At 36.2% G+C, this 12304-nt stretch overlaps 1 protein-coding gene across 7 annotated transcripts in view; it reads left to right on the top strand.

Moving 5' to 3' along the window:
• LOC139976450 (uncharacterized) overlaps positions 1 to 12304 on the top strand; it is a 95095-nt gene that overhangs the window by 11484 nt on the left and 71307 nt on the right. For 4 of the 7 annotated variants that reach the window (XM_071985192.1, XM_071985190.1, XM_071985191.1 and 1 more), the window contains exons 3-4: positions 205 to 372; positions 1399 to 1507. The exons of 1 other annotated variant lie outside the window; for it this stretch is intronic. In XM_071985192.1, the coding sequence (XP_071841293.1) occupies positions 205 to 372; positions 1399 to 1507 (277 nt within the window). Of the gene's footprint in view, positions 1 to 204; positions 373 to 578; positions 686 to 1398; positions 1508 to 12304 lie in introns of those variants that run through there. 2 more of the 7 variants (XM_071985193.1, XM_071985194.1) reach the window with 2 other exon arrangements.

Raw genomic sequence — 12304 nt, 5'->3', positions numbered from 1 at the left:
TGTTGAGTACCTAGAGAGTCAGTCTCGTGTTGCTCCTCAAGCTCTTTATGCTTTCACTCATCTTTAGTTTCTTTAAGTAATCTCATTGTAGTAATCCAATGTTCAGTTACAAGACTAGGCTAAGCTTAAGAGAAACTCATAAAAAATAACTGTTAATTTTTGTTTTTTGGCCCTTACATTATTGTTCACATCTTGTTATTTCAGAATGCTCTTGATGAGATTCAATTGAAAGTGACCAGTCTAACTAAGGAGAAAGGTGAACTGCACTCTGAAAGTGAAAGGCTCTCTACTCTAGTGGATTCCTTAAATGGCAGAGTAAGGATTATGACCAAACAGTTAAAACAGGAACAGATGATCAATGATGGTTTTAGAGTATGACACTTTCATCTTCAGTTTTTTTCATACTTATATAAGTCTGTAAATCCCTTTTTTGATAAGCTTGGCTGTAAATTTCCCTTTACTTTACCATGAGACCAAAAAATTGAAACAGGAACAGATAGCCAATGACGGTTTTAGGATATTTACCTTCATCTTCAGTCAATAGAAATAGAAACAATTCCTTTTTTCTTTGTTTTCAGTGAGTGGGATTTCCAGAGCAGTCAATACTTGAAAGATATCCAGAATAATTCAGGTATATTGTAGTGAACCCGTCAAGCAAGATCTAGACAGGAAGCCTCTGTAAAGGGTACGTTAAGCTTGTCAAAACAGACACAAAGGTTACAAGTACTTTTTGCAACAGAGATAAAGACAACCATTAATTTCTCCCCATTTTTAAAGAGTTATGTTTTAGTTTGTGTCTCTGGATTTTTGAAAATGTATTTATTTTGGTGTTCTATAGTTCGTAGAAAATATAGAAATATATTAGCAGCATATGATAAAAATCGATGCTGAAACTGCCTTATGTTACAGTTATTAAAATTTTTAAATTTGAAATCTTTATGATATTTACTCATGGAAGCTTGAAATGAGCATTGTGAGGGAACTGGCTTTATCAGCTTATTATGTTGACTATTGTCATAAACGTGTGTCTTTTATTCAGAATTGTTATATTATCTTCATAGGTTAAGAAGTGCAAATTTCATGTCTATGAACCTTGATATTTAATTATCATTTTTATTTGAAGTAAGCTTCTGCAGATACACAGAGCTGTAGTGTATATCATTGCTGCCTCTTCAGAACAGTAGAATCTCAGTAGATTGAGCTGTTATGACATAAATGTTTGTATTCAGCCAATCAGTGATTGGAATGAACATCAAAATCAATATTCATGTTTTAATTTCTCACGTCATTGTTTAAGCCTGATATGAATAATCTCTCCATAAGGAATAGAGTCATTTCATTCCTAATTATCTTGGAAGTGACAGGCTGTTTTCCTTGTTGTTTTTCTGTGTTGGACAGGACTTTCAAGAAGAGGAAAGCACTGTTTTTGGGCAACCAGCTTCAAGCAAGATGTTGCTTTCTCATTTGCTGATCATATCGCTTGTGGGTGTGACTATCAACGGACAAGGTGAGCACACAGTCAATTTCATTGTCTTCACTAAGGGCCATTGTATAATTGTTAAAATACTCCTGATTAAAATATAATACTCGCCACACTTCCCCTCTGCTGTCCCTTTTCATGGATATGTACCAGTTTACACATATTGATCTTTGTTAATTGTTAGAGTGTAAAGTGTGAATCATCCACCCAACCTCCCCCCCCCCCCCAACAACCTCTCACTTTCATCGAGAATAACAAAAGTACTCAATTATAATATAAACATGGAAAGTGATATTTCTTACGTATAAATGTATGACAGTCTCCGCCAATTTGGCATACGAATCATTTCTTGTCAAATCTCGGATTTCTGTTGCTGGACCCTCTCCAAAAATTACCACCATCAATGCATGATTAGAGCACCATGAAATGAGCATATTCTGAAAATTTCAGTTGCATTGCTTCAAAATTGGCCAAATTATCACACTTTGAAATTCCGCAATTTGTCGCCACCATGGAATTTTGGCATTTTCTTGTGAGGTCTGATTTCTCAGCAATTAAACATCCTAGTGCATTTCTATCACTGAAGCCTAGAGACTATCCCATAGAATGGTTAAAAGTTCCAAATTATTCATTTTTTAAAATTTTTTTTGCAAAAAATGTGATATTTTCAGTGATGAATTGTTCCTAAACTATTGCTTCATGGTACTTGATTCTTGTAGAGGGTATTATGTCCAGTCCAAACAATACACAATAATAATTACATGCTTTCCTGCAATATATTTGTAAGTTGTGCAGCTATTTCATGCTGCTATTCTGCATGAGGAAGGGGGCTTGATGCAAACTTTTTTTACCAAATTAACTATGTGAGAGCTGTGAGGGTCTTTTTAATTAAATTGTAAGTATGAAGTGCCTACAACTTACCAAACTCAGAGTTGTAGCTTTTCTCAATATTAATTTATGAGGTTGTAAAGTTGCTCTGATGTGCAAAAGAGGTTGTCTTTGACAGCCAATAGCTCAAAACGTGTTGCATTGGTGAACATACTCTGGTCAAATCCAGTTCAGCTTTTTGAAGGGGCTCTATAAGTCATCCAGGAAAGTTCAAGGAAAGTTCTTATGTAGTATTGCTTTAGGCACACTCAAGTGGCAGTTATCCAGTTTCACTCTCAGGGGGGGGGGGGGGTCAACAGGGTCAATAGGTTATCTCAAATGGTGGAATAATTGGCTCAAGGGGTCAAAAGGTTGCCTCAATTAGTCTCAAATTGGCAATTTGTTTTGTGATATATACCAGGTGACTTGTAGGTTTTCAAAATATTTCACTGTGCCTTTAACCAATGTCATGTAGTTCACTCAATCTATAATAACAAATGTTGTAGGGATTTTCAAGCTCAAAATTGGTAACAGAAAATGTCCTTATTTTTCATACAATCTATGTGTCTACAGGATATTTCAGATAGGAATTGAAATAACAATTCCATACTGTAAAATCCTTACCAGTGAATTAAATGGTGATGCTTTTCGCTTTCTGGTTCCAACAAATTGCCAATAAAGTATTCATATCTCTTCTCTGTTTATTGATATTTAATCTAAAGACTAATGCAGCTTTATTATTACATGATTTGTCAAAGGCAGACTAAAATTTGACAAATTGCAACATTATACATTCATAGCGTATCAGTAGCGTGCACAGGATTTCCATGGTGGGGGGAGGGGCAAAAATTCAACTCTCTCTCCCCCAACTGATTTTGGTAAGGAACTTTCGTGGAAGTTCAGAGACAAAGATTTTATGAAGAATGGGAGCTGCCCTGGGATAAATGAAGCTTCTCCAACAATTTGTTTTTGTAAGTGTCAAATGGTGAATTCTGAGGCATATTTAGACAATGATTTAGGTCCATATAAGTAGCTGCAAATGCAAGATTGTGCACACTGTAAAATTCATGGAGTGCCATGAAGTATTTGATAAAGGAGGGATGCAGTTGTGGGTTTATCGAACCTTACTCTAGGGCAGGTCCAAGCTGTTGTATCCCTAGAAGCCAAATTTCAAACTTTACTGAAGCACCCTACTGTAAATGTGGTGTCATGTTAAAGCTGAATTATTGAAGTTTCAGATTTTCATATTTTTTTTTAATTGTTTTGCCTATTCGAACAATTACAGCCGGCTAATTTGCATAAATTCAAATTGCAGTGTGACGTACGGGACATTTGGAATCCTATTTCCCTGCCAGCAATATGAACTTATTGAATATAAGTTATGTGGGACATGATACACCCTTCCTTCCAATTATTTTGATATATTATGTTTGGGGGTTCATCAATTAAATATGCTAAATAGCTAGTGTCCAAATACTGATGTCCCGTACGTCACAATTTTCAGCACTTTTTTTCAAGTGTTGATATGGACGAACAATTTTTTGGGGTGATATTCTGTAATAAAGTTCTAATTAAGAACATTGTTCAACAAAATCCATCCCAAAAAAATTGAAATAATATTCACAGCAAATCGAATTATCAAAATTTAAAATGTGACGTACGGGACAAAATGTGACGTACGGGACATAGTGTGGGGGAAACCCTGTATTTATACATAATAAACATGCATGGGCTCCAATGGGTACCTTTACTGGAAACCTTCCAATGCTTACAAATTTATTTTGTTAAAGATGGTAGTTGCAACTTATAATCCCTGCATACCTGAAGAGCACATCATGGCTTCTAATAAACTATTGACCAATGACCACCAACAGCCCAGGTGTTGTTCAATAAACTATCGGGAAGTCAATTGCGTGTGTGTGGGATACAGAATCATCTACAATGCTATTCAACATTGACATAGAATGAGGACGACTTCAATAATGTTGAGTTTGCATTTCAACATTTCGTAGGCCTATCGTGAAGTGTGACTATCATGACTGTGCAACAATGTTCTTGTGTCCTGAACTTAGATAGTAGACATTGAGATTTTTAGTTACAAGTGTAGAGTTTCGCTCGCCCAATTTTTGCAGAGGACAATCACTCATGAGTTTGTTCAATAATCAGTATTAGGTCTATAGAGTTTTCTTTGTTGTACTAGTTTCATAGATGGACATTACATTGACGTTACTGTGGACAATTTGATATGTTTTGAATGGGATGGATCATATTTCAACCTAAGGGTCAATAGTGGGGAGTGTGATACAGTGTTGTACAGTATATACGAAAACAGTTTTGTATCAAAACTTTGCATCTTGAATCATTTGTGGTCTAACAAAGCTAGAATTGATGTTATGAGTATTTGGTCTGGTAACCAGTATTAGGTCTTTAGAGTTTTCTTTGTTGTACTAAGTTTCATAGATGGACATTACGTGGACATTACTGTGGACATTTTGGTATGTTTTGAATGGGATGGATCATATTTCAACTTGAGGGTCAATAGTGGGGAGTATGATACAGTGTTGTACAGTATATATACCGAAACAGTTTTGTATCAAAACTTTGCATCTTGAATCATTTGTGGTCTAACAAAGCTAGAATTGATGTTATGAGTATTTGGTCTGGTAACCAGTATTAGGTCTATAGAGTTTCTTTCTTTGTTGTACTAGTTTCATAGATGGACATTATGTGGACGTTACTGTGGACATTTTGATATGTTTTGAATGGGATCGATCATATTTCAACTTGAGGGTCAATAGTGGGGAGTATGATACAGTGTTGTGCAGTATATATACCAAAACAGTTTTGCACCAAAATTTGCATCTTTGATCATTTGTGGTCTAACAAAGCTAAAATTGATGTTATGAGTATTTGATGTATGTGTAGAGTAGATTAATACTTTATGCATTCCATGTTTCATGTAGTGGAATGATCTCACAAGTACAGTCACTGATCTTTTCGATCCCCGAAAGAAGGAAATATGGCATGAAATTATCTATGACATTGTTCTGGCATATCCAAATTAATGTTTTTATGTAGAAATCAGCTTGTTATGGTATATATATTCAGGAATAAAAATATGAGTTTTCATAGTCAATTTTTATTTGGACAAATTGTCCCGTACGTCACATGTCCCGTACGTCACAGGACAATTTTAGTTTGTGTAATCACTGAACTGGAATGGCTTCATATTTTTTTCTAATATGTTACAGCTTAGCCCTTGGAAGGTTAGGCTATTCACTAGTTATAACAGCTTGATTACTGCCCTCCTAATTTCAGAGGGATTTCAGCTTTGCTCTTTAGTAAAAAAAACACAAAATTCTCTGGTCCCGTACGTCACACTGTACATTAATTAAGATGGGACCTAATTAAAGCAAGTGTAGGAAATCTTCATAAAATAAAGTAGCAGCAATAACAAATATGAAAACCTGAAAAAAGTTTCTGGAATATAGATTTTTTATAACTTTTAGACACATTTAAGTCTCTGAAATGTCCCGTACGTCACAGTGCAAATAGCTTGGACCTGCCCTCTAGTGTAGCGGGAGGAGGGGGGGGGGGGTGGATGGTGATCTAGGTCGACACTTCTAAAGAAAAGAAAAACTTTGAAGTCAAATGGTTCATTCTTTGGTATATTTAGACTATAATTTAGATCTATTTAAGTAATTCTAAATGGAACATTGTGCTACTATAATTCTCAATTCTTCCCAGCTGAATGCAAAAGAACAAAACAAACGGCTGATGAACCGAGGTGCTCTTATGTGATGATCCTGCTAGATGTACAGTATCTGTATACATAAATGTATCTAGTTTATAGATGGCCTGACTTTCGATTCAAGGCCTGTTTTTTATTATTCTGAGGGGCCTAAAGCAGTACATTGGGGACATTTTAGTAACTAACAACTACTTTCAAGTATCCAAAGCTATGTTTACTTGCTTTGGAAATGAGGTAATAAAAACCAAAAATGAAAAATATCATTTATGTAAAGTAGACTGTCGTTTGAGATGTTTTAATGACCTCATAATCACCATAGACAGGGAAATGATGATATTGCTTCTGTGCATTAATTGTTCCTTTCAAATTTTTTAATACAACTACTTGAAATTGGTGCAATCCTAATAGTATAGATGACAACTCCCTGGTAGAAGTAAACACTTCTTAATATCTGAGAAAACCCAAGAGGGTTAGAACTTGAGAGAAACCAAGTATCGAAAATTGATAAATTATTTGCACTAACTGCAGGCAAGATGAGCTTTAACATAAACCCATATCACACCCATCCCCTCCGCCTTCTTCCAAAACCCTCCTCTAAGCTATCCTGACCTCATAGTCACCTTCTCCCAAACCAGAATGTCAATCAACCCAATTTCCAATCCCAGCCTCCACCAAAGGACTCCAAGCTCTAATTTGGTATATGTATAACATGCGTCATGAAGGAGCGGTGGTTATCGTTAAAATGATATATATTACGGAAGGTAAATAATTGCACAAGTTCAATGTTTACTCTCAGCGTTTATTGCCAAAATGAAAAGTAAAGTCTCTTTCGGGTTACCTGGTTTCCTTTTGTTACCTTTCTTTTTTCCCAAATTTATTTACAATCATAAATGTCTTATCTAGATTTTAAACAATTGAAAGATGAAATGGAAACAATTAAAATTGATCAGAAACGTTTTAATATAATAAGAGAAACCATGACGGAAATCAAGAGGTGACAATGGTCCTTAATTACACAGGAGGAAAAATGAAGAATGGCAAAAGTGAATAGGGATGTTACGACCTACAGTAAAGTACATGTTACCGATTCGTGGAAAACATAAATTGTTTGCTATAACTAGAGAGTGAGAGAGCGCTTATTGTTTGATAACAATAAAGATGGGACAAAAGAGCTAAATATCATTTTGAAACTATGAAAGGAGGTATCACTAAAATCTAGTTAGCAAAAATCATGTAGTCATGGATAGCTCGCCTTTGAAGCAGTTGGTTACTTTAATCCATTAATTAAAAACGTGGGACGCAACAGTAAACACAGTAACTTAAAAAGAATGTAATAACACATTGTGAGTTGACTATGCTATGTAACCCTAGCTTACTACTGTCCCTGCGTGTGAACATTTTTCCTTGAACTTTAAGTATCCAATGAAGAAATGTTTTCATAACATGATTGGTGGTTTTATTAATAGATTTGTGTTAATTATATGCAATGAACGCAAAGCATACGTTATAACAGACTGAGTAACACATAATAACATTCCTGCAAGATATTAACTATCAATTAAATCCATCTGATTTGTAGTGGGCCCGGCTTCCGATTAAAGGGCCTGCTTTGATTATTCTGAGGGGCCTAAAACAGTACACTCGGGACATTTTACTTACTGGGCTAATCGCTTTATTACTATTTTTGGTTTGCCCAATGTAAGATAAAAGAATGAGACTGGATAGATGAATAAGCAATGTGCACTAATAAAAAGTATACATGGGGCCAGTTTGGTGTACTGACTGCTGGTTTAATACCAATAGTTACTTGTTTGGTTTCAGCGATATTACTTTATCTTGGCCCTGGGATACCGCACCAGTCTAGCCTGCGCTATTAACCTAATCTAGAGTTAGCAACAGGACATCGAGATACGATATCTACCAATCTGAAGTATATATTTCTCTTTTCGTTAAGCCAGCCATTATCTATCACCAGCCTGAAACGAAACAAGTGCGTTAGTCTTTTATGTAAATGGTGAACAAGATGATTGATATCTGGCGCAGACCTGTTAATTTCCAAACCAATGACCAGTAGACTGAAGTTTGAGACGTTTTAGTGACCGTCACGTCATAATCACCACAGACAGGGACATGGTGATATTGCTTTAACACAACTACTTGAAATTGTTGCAAGCCTTTTTGTCTAGATGACAACTCTCTGGTAGAAGTAAAAGCTTCTTAATATCTGAGAAAACCTAAGAGGGTCAGAACTTGAGAGAAACCAAGTATCGAAAATTGATAAATTATTTGCACTTACTGCAGGCAAGATGAGCTTTAACATAAACCCATATCACACCCATCCCAATCTTACATTACATCCCATACTACTCTCCCTACCCCACCCTCTCCACCTCCGTCTTCATTTATTTATAATCATAAATGTCTTATGTAGATATTAATCAATTGAAAGATGAAAATGGAAACAATTAATATTGATTAGAGACGTTTTAATATATTATGAGAAACCATGAGGGAAATAAAGAGGTGAAAATGGCCCTTAAGTATACACAGGAGGGAAAATCAAGAATGGCAAAAGTTAATTATGATGTCTCGACCTAAACTACATGTTACAGATTTGCCAAAAACATAAATTGTTTGCTATAACGAGAGAGCAAGAGAGAGCTTGACATTGCCTTTGATCAGGACAATCTTTTGTTGTTGTTCAAGCAATACTTCAAATAGATATGAAAATATTGATCATCATTTGATAACAATAAAGATGGGACAAAAGAGCTAAATATCATTTTTAAAAATATGAAAGGAGGTTATCACTACAATCTGGTGAATAATAACTCATGTAGTCATGGATAGCTCGCCTTTGAAGCAGTTGGTTACTATAAACCATTTTAATGAAAAACGTGGGACGCAACTTTCAAGATTCTACATTATCTAATTACATTTATTCTATTTGGTGGGCAATGTTTTATATTTGACACCTCTACTCACAGGGATAAAGCACTCTCTTGCGTTCTCTTGTAAGGACAGGGTTTCCTTTGATTTGTTTTGTGTCGGGAGCAAACTTGAACAACTGTTCTGAGCATTATTAAAAATGAATAAAATCATCAGTGATTTCTTAACACTTGTCCTCAAATAGTTTTAATAAGATATACCAATGCCTTTGTCAAAGTAAAGACACTAACTTTAGAACAATGTAATAACACTTTGTGAGTAGGATATGCTATGTAACCTAGCTTACTACTGTCCCTGCGTGTGAACCTTTTCCCTAGAACTTTAAGTATCCAATGAAGAAATGTTTTCATAACATTGGTGGTCTTATAGTGGATTTGTTTTAATTATATGCAATGAACGCAAAACATACATTATAGCAGACTGAGTAGCACATAATAACATTCCTGCAAGATATTTACTATCAATTAAATCCATCTAATTTATAGTGGGCCCAACTTCCGATTGAAGGGCTTGTTTTGATTATTCCCAGGGGCCTTAAACAGTACATTGGGGGCATTTTACTTACTGTACATCACTGGGCTGATCACCTTAATACTATTTTTGGTGGGCCCAATGGAAGATAAAAGAATGAGACATCTGGATATATAGATGAATAAACAGTGTGCACTAATAAAATGAATACAAAAGGCCAGTTTGGTGTACTGACTGCAGGTTTAGTACCAGTAATTACTGTACCTGTTTGGTTTCAGCGATAAGACTTTACTTTGGCAGCCAGTTTGGTGTACTGACTGCAGGTTTAGTACCAATAATTACCTGTTGGTTTCAGCGATAAGACTTAACTTTGGCCCCGGGATACCGCACCAGCCTAGCCTGCGCTATTAACCACATTTAGAGTCAGCAACAGGACATTAAGGTACGATATCTACCAATCTGAAGTATATATTTCTCTTTTCTTTAAGCGTGCCATTATCTATCACCAGCCTGAAATGAAACAAGTTTATATAAATGATGAAAAAAGATGATTGACATATGGCACATACCTGTTCATTTCCAAACCAGTTTGAGACGTTTTAGTGATGTCATAATCACTATAGACAGAGATATATACTGTATGATGGTATTGCTTCTCTGCATTTTCCCCCTTTCAAATTTCTTTAGTGCAACTACTTGAAATTGATGCAGACCTTAGTCTAAAGAACAGCTACATAGCAGAAGTAAGCACTTCTATATATCTTAGAATAACTACAATAAGAGAGTCAGAACTTGGGAAAACTGCATATTTAAATTTATCAATTATTTGCACAATTTTGTTCTAACTGCAGGCCAAATTCAGAGCTCTTAACCCATATCATACCCCCCCCCCCATCTTACAGTCCTCTCCCCCACTTCGCCCATCCCACCTCTGCTTTCTCCCCAAAACCCTCCTCTAATCGATCCCGACCTTATAGTCACCTTCACCGAAACCCCAATGCCAACCAAACCCAACTTCCAATCCCACACCAGCCTCGAACATGTGTGATTAGGAGGAGGCATTTGTCCTAGGGCCTACAGCACGTTCAATATCTACCATCCATTTTGTTTCTTTATCTCGTTCAGTTATCATATAATAGAAGGGTTGAAAATGCGAATTCTAACTTATGAGATAAAAGTAGATGGAATTCTTAAATCAGCTTGCTTTTGTTTGACTTCGTTTCTAATTTGAGGTCTTCAAAATGAAATAAATGAACGATTTTGGTAAATATGTCATAAATTTATGGAAGGTAAATATATCGTACACATTCAATATTTACTCTCAGCGTTTCGTGCCAAGCGTTTAGTGGTAAGCCTTGGTTTTGATGACAATAGAAACCTATGCAGTCATGATGGTGTGTGGGAGTGTATGTGTGGGGTTGTACTGGGTGAATGTATGTGCGTGTGGTGCCCAGCTTGTAAACACAATATTTCAAGACAGGAATCATGGATACCATTTGTACTTGGCAAGCTGGCATGTAGATGCCCCATATTGAGTAGAAGAACCCTATTGCTTTGGTGGAAGTTAAAGTTCATCTAAGATCACCAGAGGTCAAACTGTGGAAACCTTGTAAAGACAATATCTCAAGTTAGGAAGCACGGGAAGTTTTAATACTTGACATGTGCATGCATTAAAGCAAGTAGAAGAATCCTATTGTTTTTGGTGGAGGGCAAAGTTCATATGAGATCACAAGAGGTCAAACTGTGGAAACCTTGTAAACACGATATATCAAGAAGGAAAGCTTGGATCAATCTCGTATTGCGTGTGAAGGAGTACCACATTAAGTTCAAGTAAAGACAATAACTCAAGAAGGGAAGGTTGGACGAATCTCATATTTAGTATGAAGTTGGTACGCGTTCAGTACAAAATTTGATTGAGGTCAAAGGTCATTTGGAGTCACAAGACTCCAAATTGTGGAACCTTGTTTTATAAGCTATCGTCTCTCCCAATGTGCGTTACGCCTCATACTAATAGGAGGCTATGGGCAATTGGAGATGAGCCTATGGGCATCCGTGGAATCTAAAACAGAAAGCTTGACCAAATTTGCATTGGCTTCAAGGTGCCGCTTGGAAGCCTTATTTTGCGTGCAAAAAAGGTGCACTTTTCAGTACAGCGGTTCTATTAGTAGTAGTAGTAAGTTGAGTCTCGTCTATCCGACATGCTCAGTGATTAACCTCCGCCACGTATCACGATCTTGCGCAAGGTTCATTGCTTCCTCGAAATTGTTAATATTAATGTCCTTAAATTGCGACTTTATTTTTCCAATCAAGGTAGTCACGGGCGTCCTACTGTACTGGTTTACCAGTATGTCTCAGGGCTTCTCTTAAAGCAACTTTTGCTGGAGCGTCCTCCTGGAGTCTTGCTAGATGACCGAAAAATCTCAGTCTTCTATGTGCGACTATGGATGACCAAGGTGTTTGGTTGGTTTCGCTGTAGAGCTCATCATTTGATAACCAATTATTATTGGTCCATCTAATGTTGAGAATATTTCGAAGTAGTCTCCTTTGAAAAGTGTCAATTTTGCAATCAAGATCCTTCGTTGTGCCCCACAGTTCGCAATTGTATAAAAAATACTCTTTAATAAAGTCTCAAAAATCCTAAGCTTAATGTTCCGGCTTATGTTTTTGCTTTTAAAAATGCTTGACAGTGTGTTGAAATCACCGTTGGTTATACCAATTCTTCGGTTAATGTCTTCTTCGGTCCCCAGCAAGCTTCCAGCATATTTACACTTCTTCCAACATTCATT

The sequence above is a fragment of the Apostichopus japonicus genome, chromosome 11, assembly GCF_037975245.1.
Source record: "Apostichopus japonicus isolate 1M-3 chromosome 11, ASM3797524v1, whole genome shotgun sequence".
Lineage (NCBI taxonomy): Eukaryota > Metazoa > Echinodermata > Holothuroidea > Aspidochirotida > Stichopodidae > Apostichopus > Apostichopus japonicus.
This window is presented reverse-complemented; position numbering and strand designations above follow the sequence as displayed.